This window comes from Saimiri boliviensis, chromosome 3 (genome assembly GCF_048565385.1).
Source record: "Saimiri boliviensis isolate mSaiBol1 chromosome 3, mSaiBol1.pri, whole genome shotgun sequence".
Classification (NCBI taxonomy): domain Eukaryota; kingdom Metazoa; phylum Chordata; class Mammalia; order Primates; family Cebidae; genus Saimiri; species Saimiri boliviensis.
The window spans coordinates 37,883,663-37,898,637 of record NC_133451.1 but is presented as its reverse complement, the minus strand read 5'-3'; the positions used below and the strand labels follow the sequence as shown (position 1 = coordinate 37,898,637).

General features: G+C 38.5%; 1 protein-coding gene and 1 long non-coding RNA gene across 5 annotated transcripts in view; one reads left to right on the top strand and one right to left on the bottom strand.

Moving 5' to 3' along the window:
* Positions 1 to 14,975, bottom strand: part of WDR19 (WD repeat domain 19) — a 111,528-nt gene that overhangs the window by 91,825 nt on the left and 4,728 nt on the right. For all 4 annotated transcript variants that reach the window (XM_074396023.1, XM_074396021.1, XM_039468118.2 and 1 more), the window contains exons 4-6: positions 12,335 to 12,460; positions 7,098 to 7,213; positions 2,612 to 2,727 (exon numbers count right to left, since the gene is read on the bottom strand). In XM_074396023.1, the coding sequence (XP_074252124.1) occupies positions 2,612 to 2,727; positions 7,098 to 7,213; positions 12,335 to 12,460 (358 nt within the window). The remainder of the gene's footprint in view (positions 1 to 2,611; positions 2,728 to 7,097; positions 7,214 to 12,334; positions 12,461 to 14,975) is intronic.
* Positions 539 to 14,676, top strand: LOC141583985 (uncharacterized). The gene is made up of 4 exons (XR_012516823.1): positions 539 to 1,006; positions 1,514 to 1,756; positions 8,798 to 8,948; positions 14,539 to 14,676. It is a non-coding gene; the product is annotated as an uncharacterized LOC141583985 (long non-coding RNA).

The following is a 14,975-nucleotide window of genomic DNA, read 5'->3' as shown; positions in this document are numbered from 1 at the left end:
TCCCAAAAAACAGAATAGAAAGGGCAAGAAGTAATATTCAAAGAGATAATGACTATGAATTTTCCTGAATTGACAAGGAACAGCAATCTTCAGATTCAGGAAGCAAGACAAATCCTGAGCAGGATAAATAAAAATAAATCCAGACAAATAACAACACAGTAATCTGCAGAACACCAAAGTTAAAGCAATTAAGAAAACACATCAAATCAAGCAATGCTTATGATGTATATTTTGCTTACTACATGACAGTTTAAGTAGTATGTAGAATTTTGGAAGCAGACTTCATAAGGATTAGAAATGAAAAACAGTTATCTTGTACGTAAATAATGGTTGAATTGTAGTGACTTCCTGGAATGCTATGTGGAAAAATAGTCTTAAGACCACATTTTGATTCAGTGAAGAGGAAAAAAATCCACTATCTATTAGTGATGTCTGATATGAACACAAGAGAGGTGAGTTATAGCATTTATACTGTATCTACCATTCTGTTTCTAAAGGGTATGGAAAATAGAATTATTAAAAGAGATACAGGAATCAGCTTTCTTCTTCAGCCCTATTTTCTACAAATTCCCAATCAAAACCTATATCTTCAGTTAGTCCAAGCTTGAATAACCCACGAACAAGCTGTATTAAGTTTTTCCTTGCTGTTCTGCTTGGACTGAATGAGTATATGTTTTGCACTATCTAGTAAAACAAGGTTTAGCAAGGTACACAGTCATGCAGGCAGACTAAAATTGCCACTTTCCTGGCAGCAGGTAGATTTAGACATATGACTATGTTATAGTCATGTGATATGAAGGGAATAATAAATGCATCTTCCAGATCAAGTCCTTTACAAACTTCTTACATTCTATTTCTTCTCTTTGTCCTTTCCCTGGAGCTGAAATGCAGATGTGATCCTGGTACACTAGCTTCAATCATGCAGATGAGGGTACAATACTCTAGAAAATGGCAGAGTAATAAGATGGAAGGAACTGGAGACTCTGTACAATTTAGTGAAGCAGAGGTACGTAGGTGACTTGTCTCTCTGTTACATGAGAAAGAAAGACAGGAAAAAACCCACCAGACCCATACTATCATATTCTTACAACCCCTGAAATTTTAGGTCTCTCTGTCCAAACAGTTTATCTATACCCTGACTGATTTGGATTGCCTTCTATCTCTTAGAGACTCACAATCAAACTTTCATTCATCTCCTCTGTCTCCCCAGTGTTGTAGGACAGGTAAGCTGTACCACAAAATGTGACAATTAATCAATAAGGCCATGTGTATTTTATAATGATTAGTAATATCTTCTTAAGAGTGGGGCCCTATGACCAGCAGCCTCTAAGATGGCCCACAGTGATCTCCACTTTCTGGTTTTATGCCTGTGTGATCCCTACCCCTGCCCCACTGAGGGTGGGATATCCCTTGTAATTCACTTCTAAAGAATAAAATATGGCAAAGTGATTCTGTGATTAGGTTATAAAGAGATTCACCTTCAGTCTTGAATGGCTGCTCTTACTCTCACCAGTTGCTGTGTTGAGACACTCTATGGAGAGATCCACGTGCCAAGGAAGTTAAGGCTTCCAGTGAATAGCTAGAGAGAAACTGAAGCCCTGAGTCTAACAAACCATAAGGAACTGAACCCTGTCAACAACCATGTGGATAAGCCTGGAGGAAGATTTCCCCCACATTCGAGCCTTCACATGAAACTGCAGCCCTGTCTGACATCATGATTGGAGCCTTGTAGAGACTTTGAGGCAGAGGCACCCAGGTAAGTTGCATCTAAATTCCTCAACCCTAAAACCATGAAATAATAAGTATTGTTTTAAGCTTCTACATTTTGAGGTTGTTATGCAGCAACAGATAGCTAATATGGAACCACATTTCATGTTCTTTCTATAGTATACAGCACAGTGCCATGTGCCCAGAAGGTATTCAAACAATGTGTTAGTCAATATTACTCTAGCAATACTAAATCATAAACAGTACTTGAAAGTGAAATTTTCCCATGTGTCACATTATGTAACTACTGGTGACACAAATTCCCGTAAGGAGGGAGCCTCTGAAAGATCTAATCAATCTTGAGAAATATGAATAGAAAAATTTAATCTTAAGATAAAACTTAATTAGGATTAGTTTGGAAGGAATTTATCATTTAAAGGTATGGGCTTTCGAATCAGTCAGACTTGACTCTGAATTCAAGATCTACCAGTTATTAACATTTGCATTATAAATATACACATAAAATAACAGTCATTTCACAAATACACTGTCTAACCAGAACCACAGAGCTAATAATCCATGTTACTACCAAAGGGAAATATACAAAGGAGGATATTTGGATAACATATTCATATCAAAGAAAAATGTTTTAATACATAAATAGGTTTTTGAAGTTACATATATATATACATAAAAAGATTTTTGAAGTTTTATATATATATATATACACACACAAACATATATGTGTGTATATATATATATCTATATATATCTATATATATCTACATACACACACATACACCTCACATAGAAATTTTTAAAAATTGTATAGATTAGTTTGATAGGCAAACTATCTGGAGGGAAAGCTTAACTGTATCAGACCAAAGAGATGTTACTATATTACCTGTCTTATCGTGTCACCTTCCTGATTACTAACTGTAATCATTTTATCTTCACCACCTAAAGCAAGCAGATTTTCTGCATTCCAACATCCACAAGTGATTCTCTTAGTATGTTTTCCTGAAAAAGAGATGATTTTTGTACAGACATGTGGATTTCTCAAAGAAAAAAATCTGTGATGCCAATCTGAATATACCAAGAGATTAAAAAGTCAGGAATTTAGAATCTCATCAAAGCAGTTAATGTCTGAGCAACCTTATTTAAAAGTTTATTACCAAGGTGTCAATCAAAATAATGGCATATAAAGGCAATACTGTTTTCCAAATGTTTATGTGGATATAAGCACAGGCCCTAATGTAAAAAGATATTCTGCTCCTTGACAAGTTTTATTTATTTACCATATAACCAAACCTGCAAAGATAATGTCTTTTATTTATTTATTTATTTTTTATGAGACAGGATCTGGCTCTGTCACCCAGGCTAGAGTGCAGTGGTGTGATCTCAGCTCATTGCAACCTCTGCTTCCCAAGCTCAAGCCATACTCCCAACTCAGCCTCCCAAGTAGCTGGGACTACAGGCACATGCCACCACACCTGGCTAATTTTTTTTTTTTTTTTTTTTTTTTATAAGGAGTCTCACTCTGTTGCCCAGGCTGGAGTGCAGTGGTGCGATCTTGGCTCATTGCAACCTTCACCTCCCAGGTTCAAGCGATACTCCTGCCTCAGCCTCCCAAGTAGCTGGGATTACAAGGGCATGCCACCACACCTAGCTATTTTTTGTATTTTTAGTAAAGACAGGGTTTCACCATGTTGGCCAGGCTAGTCTTGAACTCCTGACCTTGGGTGATCTGCCACCCCCTGGCCTCCCAAAGTGCTGGGATTATAGGTGTGAGCCACCACACCTGGTGTTTTTGTATTTTTTGTAGAGACGTGGTTTCACTTTGTTGCCCAAGTTGGTCTCCAACTCCTGAGATCAAGCAATCTGCCCATCTTGGCCTCCCAGGGTGCTGGGATTACAGGTGTGAGCCACCATGCCTGGCTCCAAAGATTAAAGAAGAAAATCCCAAAACAGTGAAGTTAATTTTACATACATTCAGCTTGATGGTGTGATAGACCTTTGACCTAAGCAGATTTAACATTCACAGTTTAACTGTTTATATATAACTAAAAGAGGCAGAGGGGTACAGTGGCTCATGCCTATAATCCCAGCACTTTGGAAGGCTGAGGTGGGAGGACTGCATAAGCCCAGGAGTTCAAGACCAGCCTAGGCAACATAGTGAGACTCTGTCTCTACAAAAATTAAAAAAAAAAAAAAAAAAAAAAAATTAGCCAGGTCTGGTGGTGCATGCCTGTAGTCCCAGCTACTCAGGAAGCTGAGGTGGGAGGATCCCTTGAGCCTAGGAGATTGAGGCTGCAGTGAGCCGTAATCACACCACTGCACTCTAGCCTGGGTGACAGAGCAAGATCTTATCTCTTAGAAAAACAGAAACAGTAACAACTAAAAGATATAAAATAATTTATGATAATACTGATGTACCTGTATGAATGCACCCCAGCAAGACTTGTGTTAAGAACTGTGTAACTAAGCTAATGAGTAATGTCAGATAACCATTAACTATCAGGAAGCGTTTTCATTAGGCCTTCTCGCCAGTGCAAAAACTACATTTTTGGCTGGGCGCAGTGGCTAACACCTGTAATCCCAACACTTTGGGAGACCAAGGTGGGTGGATCACCTTAGGTCGGGAGTTCGAGACCAGCCTGACCAACATGGAGAAAGTCCATCTCTACTAAAAATACAAAAAGTTAGCCGGGTATGGTGGCATGTACCTATAATTCCAGCTACTCGGGAAGCTGAGGTAGGATAATCACTTGAACCTGGGAGGCAGAAGTTGCGGTGAGCTGAGATCATGCCACTGATTCTACTAATGAGAATAGTTAAGTGTATAGATTCTGGAGCCAGACTGCCTAGCTTTGAATCTTAGCTCCACTACCTACTGAAAAAACCTTAGATAAGTTAATTAACCTTTCTTTTTTTTTTTTTTTTTTTGAGATGGAGTCTCATTCTTTTGCCTAGGCTGGTGTGCACTGGTGTAATCTCGGCTCACTTCAGCTTCTGCCTCCTGGGTTCAAGCAATTCTCCTGCCTCAGCCCCCCAAACAGCTGGGATTATAGGAGCCCAATATCATGCCTCGTTAATTTTTTTCTATTTTTTGTAGAGATGGGGTTTCACCATGTTGGCCAGGCTGGTCTCAAAACTCCTGACCTCACGTGATCCACCTGCCTTGGCCTTCCAAAATGCTGGAATTATTGGCATGAGCCACCATGCCCAGTCAATCTCTCTATTTTTTACTCACTTCATCCATAAATTGGGGAAAATAGTAGGACTTCTTGTAGGGTTGAGGTTCGACTGTATTAAAGCACTGACCAAAGTGCTAGGCACACATGAAATGCTATCTAAGTGTCAGCTATTTTAGCTGTTACTGAAAGCAGAGACCACAATCATTTTATTCTTCATAGTATCTAATACAGTACTTATGCAGAAAGCAGTAATTAAATAAAATGGTTAAGTGAGTAGACACTGAGCCAGGAGTTTGCCTGGTATGTTAGAGGCTCAGAAAGGACAGTATGGTTGCAGCAGACAAACGTAGAGGGAAGAATATGAGGTGAAGTCAGAGAGGTTGCAAAGGCCAGATTATAGAAGATTTGTTCTGGCCATTTTAAGGCCTGTGGCTTTGATTCTGGGTGAGATGGGAACCACTGAAGAGTTCTGAGCACAGGGCTCATTCTGGCCTCTGGGTTGAAAAGATTCTACAGTGGGGCAAGAGTTGAAGTGGAGAGGCCAGTAAAGAGGAGACTGCAGAAATTAAGGTAGAAAATGTCTGAGACCACACCATGGTGGTAGCAGTATAGGTGGTAAGACAGGCTGTATTCTGGAGCTAATTTAAAGTTGAGTCTGTAATATTTTCTGATAAATTAGACATGGAGAGTATGAGAAAGAAAAGAGTCAAGGATGGTCCTAAACCTTGGTCTAAAGATTCGGAAGAATAAAGTGTCAGCAACAGTGGAAAGAGAAGCTCAACAGGGTTTTGGAAATGCTAAATTTGGAGTGTTTACTAGATACCTCATTGAAGATGTTGAGTAAGCAGTTGGATGTAGGGGTCTACACTGTGGAAGAGATATAAATTTGGGAGTTTTCAGGATACAGACAGTATTTCAAATCAGGAGACCAGAACACGAAAGTGAAGGAAATATTCAGAGAAGGTACTGGGGCTATATAGAAGAGATTTTGCTGATCACAGATTAAGGGACGTGGGTGCTATACTGGAACTGGGTGTCTAAAGAAAGAGGCATTAGAAAGGGGAAAAGACTATACAAAGACGAGTGGGAAGATGCCAAAGAGAAACTTCTTTCTATACCCAAGAAAGGGAGAAGAAAATCTCTTCCTCCTCCTCCTCTGCATAAACCTCAAGGCCCTTTTGCTTCCAGTGCTCAGAAATCAAGTTAGTCTTAACATCAATAATAACAGTTAATAAACAAATTAATTTAAGGTTGATTTTTGTAACTTAAAAAATTTTAGTTTAACTTTTCAAATAGTTCAATGACTTTAATGTTTAGTGATAGCACCAAAAATTAATGCTAAACGTTAAAGAGACACATATATGTAAAAGTAATTTGAAATGATTGTCTTCAATGGAAGGGCACTTTCTCAAGTATCTATGGGTACTCCTATCTCCAGAGCGTAATGCCTTTATTAGCAGTAAGTTATACTTTTCCTGGCCACCTGGATGCAATTAAGCCCACTAGGTTCTACCACTCATCATCATGATGTCACAGTAACTGACAAGAATAGATGTTTCTTCTTGGGTATTCAGAGGGCAGATGCCAAGTGACCAGAAGTTGGGGGAATAAAAGAGCTGAAACAAGGTCACACAAAGAACCCATAAAAACATCCTTTGGCTGCATACGCTGAGGCCAACGGAACTCATAGTGCATACCTAGATTTAACTAGGATTTGGAGAGGGTGAGGGGTCAGAATTAGGAATCTTGATATAGGCTATCTAAGCAGTAAATGCTTTAATATGTCTACTATTTGGACTAAAATTACCACATATTGTAATGTAACTAAATTAACTAAAATTAATAACAAAAATAGCACATATTATCAATATGCGTTCATATGCATATGAGCTATTCCCTGTCCAGAGGTACAATCTGGGTGAGAAAGGACAAATGGAAGCCATGCTATTAATGTCTTGATGTCAAAGGCACAGGCCAACTTTAACGCAATCTATTCTATATACCCTGGGAAGTTCTTAGTAAGCAGTGAAGAGGGATGTTCATGTTTAGCTAAATTTAAGACTTTGTGGGGACATGGAGAGGGGATTCATACTACAAAATTTCCCTTGCAAGATTAGGGAAATCTGAGGCAGCAGAATTTACATTTAGGTAAAGCATCTCAAATATTTAGCAGTGTTTCCAGCTATCACCTACCAAGGACAGGAATCTTTCGAGATGTCTGACGATTATAAATAAGCAAATTTCCTTTAACAGTTCCAACAGCCAGGAAACTTCCAACTTTTGACCAAAGAAGGAAAGACATTTGATCCCTGTAACATTAAGATATAAATTACTAAACAATTCATGATCATAACCTCTAAACAGTCCTTTAAAAAAGTATTCCATGGATAATTTTAACGTCTACTTAGAAGCCAAAGTATAAAATACAAACTTAATGCTTTAGGACAAAGACTAAATGCTACGGACATTTTGGAGATGCTATAGGATGATCTGAGGGTCAGTTAGACTCAAAATACAAATGTATAATGAATGTAGACTTCAATTCAGTTATGATAGAACCTCAAAATTTATGAGATCATCTATGAGATATTTATTAATTTGTTTATTAGTGATAGTTTTAGCTCTAAATGTGATTAAAAATATTAATGGATATTTATATATCCTCATGCTTTAAAAAAGTGGCATCCAATAACATAATACATTAAATGGGAAAAATCATTGGGAATTCATGACCCTAAAAAGGATATATCTTTTCTAGCTCTGTCACTATTAAGAGTAACTCAAAAGCAGGTAGAAAACACTTTTTTTGCAGCTAGGTGCAGTGGTTCACGCCTGTAATCCCAGCACTTTGGGAGGCCGAGGTGGGTGGATCACCTGAGGTAGGGAGTTCAAGACCAGCCTGAACAACATGAAGAAACTCTGTCTCTACTAAAAATACAAATTAGCCAGGTGTGGTGGTGCATGCCTGGAATCCCAGGTACTCAGGAAGCTGAGGTGGGAGAATCACTTGAACTTGGGAAGCAGAGGTTGTGGTGAGCAGAGATTGTGCCACTGCACTACAGCCTGGGCAACAAGAACAAAACTCCAGCTCAAAAAAAAAAAAAAAAAAAAAAGAAAGAGAGAGAGAAAAAAACCCCACTTTTGCCCACCACCTGTTCTTACACTTCTTCTATGCGTTCTAGGATTCAAAAAGTTGAAGTGTTATACAATTCCCTACCAAGGGGAAGCAGAACTTCTTGAAGAGTACCTCTTTCCATATATTGAGAAAAGAAATCTCATTGTGATTTCTTTTGAGAAAGGTGGTTCTCAAAATTTGAAATCAGAACCAGCAGCATTATCTGGGAACTTGTGAGAAATGCCAGTTCTCAGATCCCAGCCCAGACATACTGACTGAGGAACCCTGAAAGTGGCTCCCAGCCACCTGTGATTTAATAAGCCCTCCAGGAGATTCTGACGCACCTAAACTTTGAGCACCATGGACAGACCATGGTATGGTTTTCAGACAGCAATACTGCTTCCAATAATGTTGAGGACAGTGATAAAAGGACAAAAGAGTAAGTTTAAAGAGGTTTCCTCTGGCTAAATTAGGAGAATTTGAGGATTAAAATTTACATACTTGATACAAGTTGAGTTTATGAAAGGTTGTAAAATCATGATGTTACTTGCAAGAGAAAAAAAATAAAGTATGTGGAAAAATTAGTTGTATAATAGAAGCATATGTTTATTAAAAAAATTAATTTTAATAAGTAAGGGAGTATTAACATCAGGCTGCTAGGTTCTTCTATTAAGTTTCTATTTACAATAGATAAATATGCATTTTAATCTTTTTTTCCTTGTTTTAAGTAGGTACATAGCTGCAATAATGTGCCTCTCAGATTTCCCTCTGTCTGCAGAAAGTGTAACTGACCAAGAGCCCCAACTGCTAGCTTTGGAATCCACCTCAATGAGCCAGGCTGTACTTTCTCATGCGCTGCTCCCAGATAATGGCTGAGTGAGGAAGAGGTAACTGCTGAGGCCCATTCCTGAGCAGGACTCCTTTAACAGGTAACTTTTGCCGAAAGACTCCCAACAGGCCTAGCTGAACTTTCTTAATTAGAACTGTGCTATAATTTAATGGGCTGGGTGTAGCGGCTCATGCATGTAATCCTAGCACTTTGGGAGGCTGAGGTGGGAGGATCTGATCTGAGGTCAGGAGTTGAAAACCAGCCTGGCCAACATGGTAGAACCCCATCTCTACTAAAAATACAAAATTAGCTGGGCGTGGTGGCAAGCACCTGTAGTCCCAGCTACTTAGGCGGCTGAAGCAGGACAACTGCTTTGATCTGGGAGGCAGAGATTGCAGTGAGCCGAGATCATGCCACTGCACTCCAGCCTGGGCAACGGAGGGAGACTCCATCACAAACAAAACAAAACAAAAACAAAAACCTGTGCTACAATTCAAGATGCTTCTACTCAAACTTACTTCTTTCCTTCTCTGATTTATAAGAGTCAGACATGCACTGCGGTCTGACAGCTCTTCCAATCTCTTCTAACCTCTCTCTGTTCCCTCACAGGCATTTCCTGTAATAAATCTCTTACACATTTAATCCTGTCTTGGAGACTCCTTCAAAGAAAATATGAATAAAAGTAATTTTGCATGAGCTAAAAATAGTATGAGAAAAAAGAACTGTATAACAAGAACAAGATCTGATCAGCGACAGTGATCATATATAGGATAAACATTAGTCCGCTCAATAGTTTATCAGCACTGACAGTCACACAACAATCAACTAGAAAGAAAGTGTTAAATATTATGTTCTAAGATCAAGTACTCAAATGTCCTCAAAAGAAGAGCTAACTGAACAAACTCCATCCCTCTTCTCTTAGGAGACAGGGCCTGCAGAAAGCCCTGTAAATTCCAATACGATACTAAAGCATATGTATATTTCCAGTAATGCTACTGGATCAAGATAACGTATAACAATCACATGTATCTCTGGCCAAGCAAAAATTTAAAGAATATATTCTCCTAGGGAAATATACAGGTTATAAAAAATCATTATGTATAACACATGGGCTTAAAAGAATTTTATTAATACGACAACTGAAGGTCAATTTAAAAAGACATTGAGAAGGATGCCTAGTACTCAGGTCCAAATTGCCTTGGGAAAAGCAACCATGTTCTGTGATCCATCCAAGAATGAATTGGTTGGTGAAGCAGATGTTATGTAGGGGGACCCAAGTAAATGGTAGATGTTATTGTACTTGTCATTGAAATAAAATTAAGGTTGCTTTACTGTTGATGTTTATGTTTAATGTCTAAAGGACTTTTGTATATATAAAACCATACCCACTATTGTTTGTTCTTTATTCAAAGGCCAATCGGTTACACTAGTTAGTAAACCAAACAAATAAATAAGGTGTTGTACTATTTAAGGTGTTTGAATCACGTGGAGGGCTTATTAAAACACAGGTAGCTGAGGGCCACTGTCAAGGGTCCTCAGTCAGTATGTCTGGGCTGGGATCTGAAAGCTGGCATTTCTCACAAGTTCCCTATATGTACATTTGGAAAGAAAAGACTATATCCCAGTTACATAATTAAATGACTACTTCTGTTAAGTCTAGCCAGGAATAGAGTAAATACTGCTATAATCCTAAAAGAGTATAAAAGCATATATAGGAAAAATAAATGAATTCGACTCAATGAATTAAATGTAATAGTTTTAGTTAAGCGCCACCACAGTGAGTTTTGTAATAATTATATTTGGATAAGTTTTGTGTACCATTTAAGGAATCTGAAATACTCAAAAGACTAACTTCAGATAAATTCTATAAATGGAACCTAAACTGCTTACAAGCATTTATTTATTAAGGAATAACTGAACCTAGAGGAAGCAAGGTGGGTACAACAGAACCTTCTTAAATAAAAGTACTTAAGAAAAATTGATGTTCAAAATATCGTTTATTAACTAGCTAGTGTAACAGATTGGCCTTCGAATAAAGAACAAACAATAGTGGGTATGCTTTTGTATATACAAAAGTCCTTTAGTTGATATAAACATCAACAGTAAAGCAACCTGAATTTTATTTTAATGACAATTACAATAACATCTACCATTTACTTGGGTCTTAATGTCATTGCCTGGCCATGACACACATTTAAACATCACTATGATCCTGAGATGATGTGGAAAAACAGACACTGTGGGGAGATAGAGAGCTGGAGGCAGAGATATGCCAGTCAGAAACATCCAGGGGTTAATTATGCACTTTTCTTTGAGTGAGAACATGGCCTTACTGTTGCTGAATTTGGCTCAAAAACCAGTACTTCAAGTTTATTAAACATTCCCTTGAACGGAAGCACAGAGTGTATAAAATCTTTCTGAAAAGCGATGTAAACCCAAAGTGTAAGGGGACAGAGCAAGAAATGAAGGTTCTTAGATTTAGGAAGACTTTACATTGGTAGACAGTATCTTCTGTAGCTACTTGCCTCACCAGCCACTTCGGAGGGTCAAAGGCACTGCACTCACTTGGTTCTATTTGGTCCTGTTCTACATGACCACCTTGCTCTCTCTGGGTTCAGTTATTTTTTAGTAAATAAACTGAAAACTTACAGTCTAGTCGCACAGCATGTATATGATCTCTTCCTCCCCACCTGAGGGGTACATGAAGCCATGAAGCAGATGTTATACCCGTGTCATATAGATGAAGAAACTGAGGTTTGGAGAGGGGTTAAGCAACTTGTCCAAGGTCAAAATGGCAAAGTTTTAGTTGGAAATACTGACAAGTTTTTCTTTTCCGTGGTGGAAACTGGTTTCTATTTGAGCAGGTTATCTGTCATTTATTCTGTCTGCCCAAGATTTTTTTCCACTTGTGAACTCCCCTGCCCTTCACCTTTCCTTTCACTTGGTGGGAGTACCAATCCATGGCCCTGCCTACTGCACTCAGAGGCCTTTTGAGGATCTGAATGGCTCTGGTGATGTTCTTTTCTATGGCATGACTTGCTGTGAAGAATAATATACACTGATCGCTACCAGTAGTTGTGGGTGAGAATCTGATTTAGAGTGGAGTCAACATAGAGAAAAAAAGAGCTGAGCGATGGAGAAAAAGTCTTCATTGCACCATTATGACTCCTAGATCCAGCCATGCCTACAGTCAAGCCCATCTCTGGATCTTCCGGTATATATTTTGTCTCATCTCTGCACTTCTTAGTCTGTTCCACTGAAAGCAACTGTTTAAGAAGCTATTTATATTTCACAATTATAACAATTTCATTCTAATTGGGTAAAATTAAAAGAAGGATTATACATACAATAATAAAATAATCTTTTTCTAAGAAAATAACTCAGTGAGGTTTCTTTAAAATGAAAGTAGTAAAGAATTGTTAGCATCAAACCTACAAATATTCATGTCTCTAAGTGAAGCTTTAAAAAATAAAAAAGTTATCTTACCTCATGCCATTGTCTAACTGGCTAGTCTTATTTGTGTTGGCATCCCAAAGATAAATGCAGCTAGATTTCTCAGCAATCACTGCTAGGATGTCTCCGTCTTTATCCCAATCCATGGCAACACAGATGCTTTTTAAAAAGAGACCAAAATATCACTACACATTTTTAAAAAGTACAATCACTATTTGTGACTTTTGTCTATAACAAGACTATTCAATCTATTTTCAACAGATTAACTCTATAAAATGAAAACTACAGCTTACTATTCACTGCATGGGTAATACTAACTTCAATTTTTTGCAGTTGTTGAGGGGATGGAAAAATTTAAAATTTTACTTTTAATACCATTTTCATATGTTACATTAAATATAACTATGTTTAAGTTAGTTTTCTTAAATCTTATAAAGAACCTGCCTTTTGATAAAATAAACTCATCAAGCACCTTTCCCTCCTTCCCAACTTCTTTCCCTCAAGTTTTGAAAGATTATTTTAGATTGACAGAGAGGAAAAGAAGGTATTAATAAGAAATGAAATTACGCCCCAGGCATAGTGGCTCATGCTTGTAATCCCAGCACTTAGGGAGGTCAAGGCAGGAGGACTGCTTGAACCCAGGAGTTTTTTTTTTTTTTGAGACGGAGTCTTGCTCTTGTTACCCAGGCTGGAGTGCAATGGCGCGATCTCGGCTCACAGCAACCTCCGCCTCCTGGGTTCAAGCAATTCTCCTGCCTCAGCCTCCTGAGTAGCTGGGATTACAGGCATGTGCCACCATGTCCAGCTAATTTTTTGTATTTTTAGTAGAGACGGGGTTTCACCATGTTGACCAGGATGGTCTTGATCTCCTGACCTCGTGATCCACCCGCCTGGGCCTCCCAAAGTGCTGGGATTACAGGCGTGAGCCACCGCACCTGGCCTGAACCCAGGAGTTTAAGAGGAGCCTGGCCAACATGGCAAGATGGGAATCTCTATTAAAAAAAAAAAAGAAAAAAAATGAGCTGGGTGTGGTGGCATGCACATGCTACTCAGCTACTCAGGAGGCTAAAGTGGGAGGATAACTGGAGCCCTGGCAAGGCTGCAGTGAGCCATATTTGTGCCACTGCACTCCACCTTGGGAGACAGAGTGAGACCCTGTTTCAAAAAAAAAAAAAGAAGAGAAGCAAAGTTACCGCTAGATAAATTGAGTTGTTGGGTAGATTGTAAAAAAGGGAAAGACTGAATTCTAAAGTGGTAAATAAGAATCCTTCCTTCCTTCCCTCCCTCCCTCCCTCCCTCCATCCTTCCTTCCTTCCTCCCTCCCTCCCTCCCTCCCTTCCTTCCTTCCTGGCTAGAGTGCCGTGGTACAATTATAATTCACTATATCCTCAAACTCCTGGGCTCAAGTGATTATAGTTCACTATAACCTCAAATTCCTGGGCTTCAGTGAGCCTTCTGCCTCAGCCTCCCAAAGTAGTGGGATTACAGGTGTTAGTCCCTGTGCCTGGCCAATCTTTTCTTTCTTTCTTTTTTTTAATTGATGGAGTTTTGTACTTGTTGCCCAGGCTGGAGTGCAATGGCACAATCTTGGCTCACTGCAACCTCCACCTCCTGGGTTCAAGCAAATCTCCTGCCTTGGCCTCTCAAGTAGCTGGGATTACAGGCATGCACCACCATACCCGGCTAATTTTGTATTTTTAGTAGAGATGGGGTTTCATCATGTTGGTCAGGCTGGTCTTGAACTCCTGACCTAAGGTGATCCACCTGCCTCAGCCTCCCAAAGTGCTGGGATTACAGGTGTGAACCACCATGCCTGGCCCCCGCCATTATTTTCATTTATATCTTGGCAGAAAATAGGGAGAGTAATTTGATTAAGTTAACAACATAGTTATAAATAGGAAATGGTCTATTTAACATGATTCTTGCTATTATTCCAAAATGTGTATTATAAAAATGTTACAAATTTTTAAATCCTTAATAAGAATATTTACCTTTTCTTCTCTGATGCTATTTTTCATTTAGAGACACTTGCTTCTTGGGTATTAGCTAACCCATACTTTGATTTATATTAAGGACAGTTGGGAATTACTTTAATTATTTTATTATTCAAAATGTTGAAATATGTTTTAGGATCTTCATTTTCTAAAATATATTCAGAGATTTAGGGAGTATGGAAGAGGGAAGCTTTCAGATTGTTGATAAAATGATCTGCTAATTAAAGATTATGTATTTAACAGCATTGTCTTTATCTGGGGATCCTCTGTCAATCAAATTCCACTATTATGAATACAGCAAAACGATCCAGAAGAAATGAGGCCATTATGTAACAAATAGATGTCACAGAGATCATGCAATAAAGCTCACACAATTTACTCAAAGACATTTTTTACCGAGTCTTCTTTTTATTTCACATATAATTATAGCTTCTTTGACCTCTGTTTCCAGGAACATAGAAACCAGAAGCCATAATTAAGAGAGTTAATGGAAAATGCCAAAATGATGGCATTAGGTGGGTGGGGCAGGGCAGGAGGTAGGAAAGGCTGTTAGAGACTGAGAGAAGTAAAACCTGATTTTCAAAAATGGTCAATAAACTACAAAAAGCATACATGAATTTTAAAAGCACAGCAGCATAAGTCAGTTTAGGTGAGGAACTCTATTCATCTTAAAAACCACT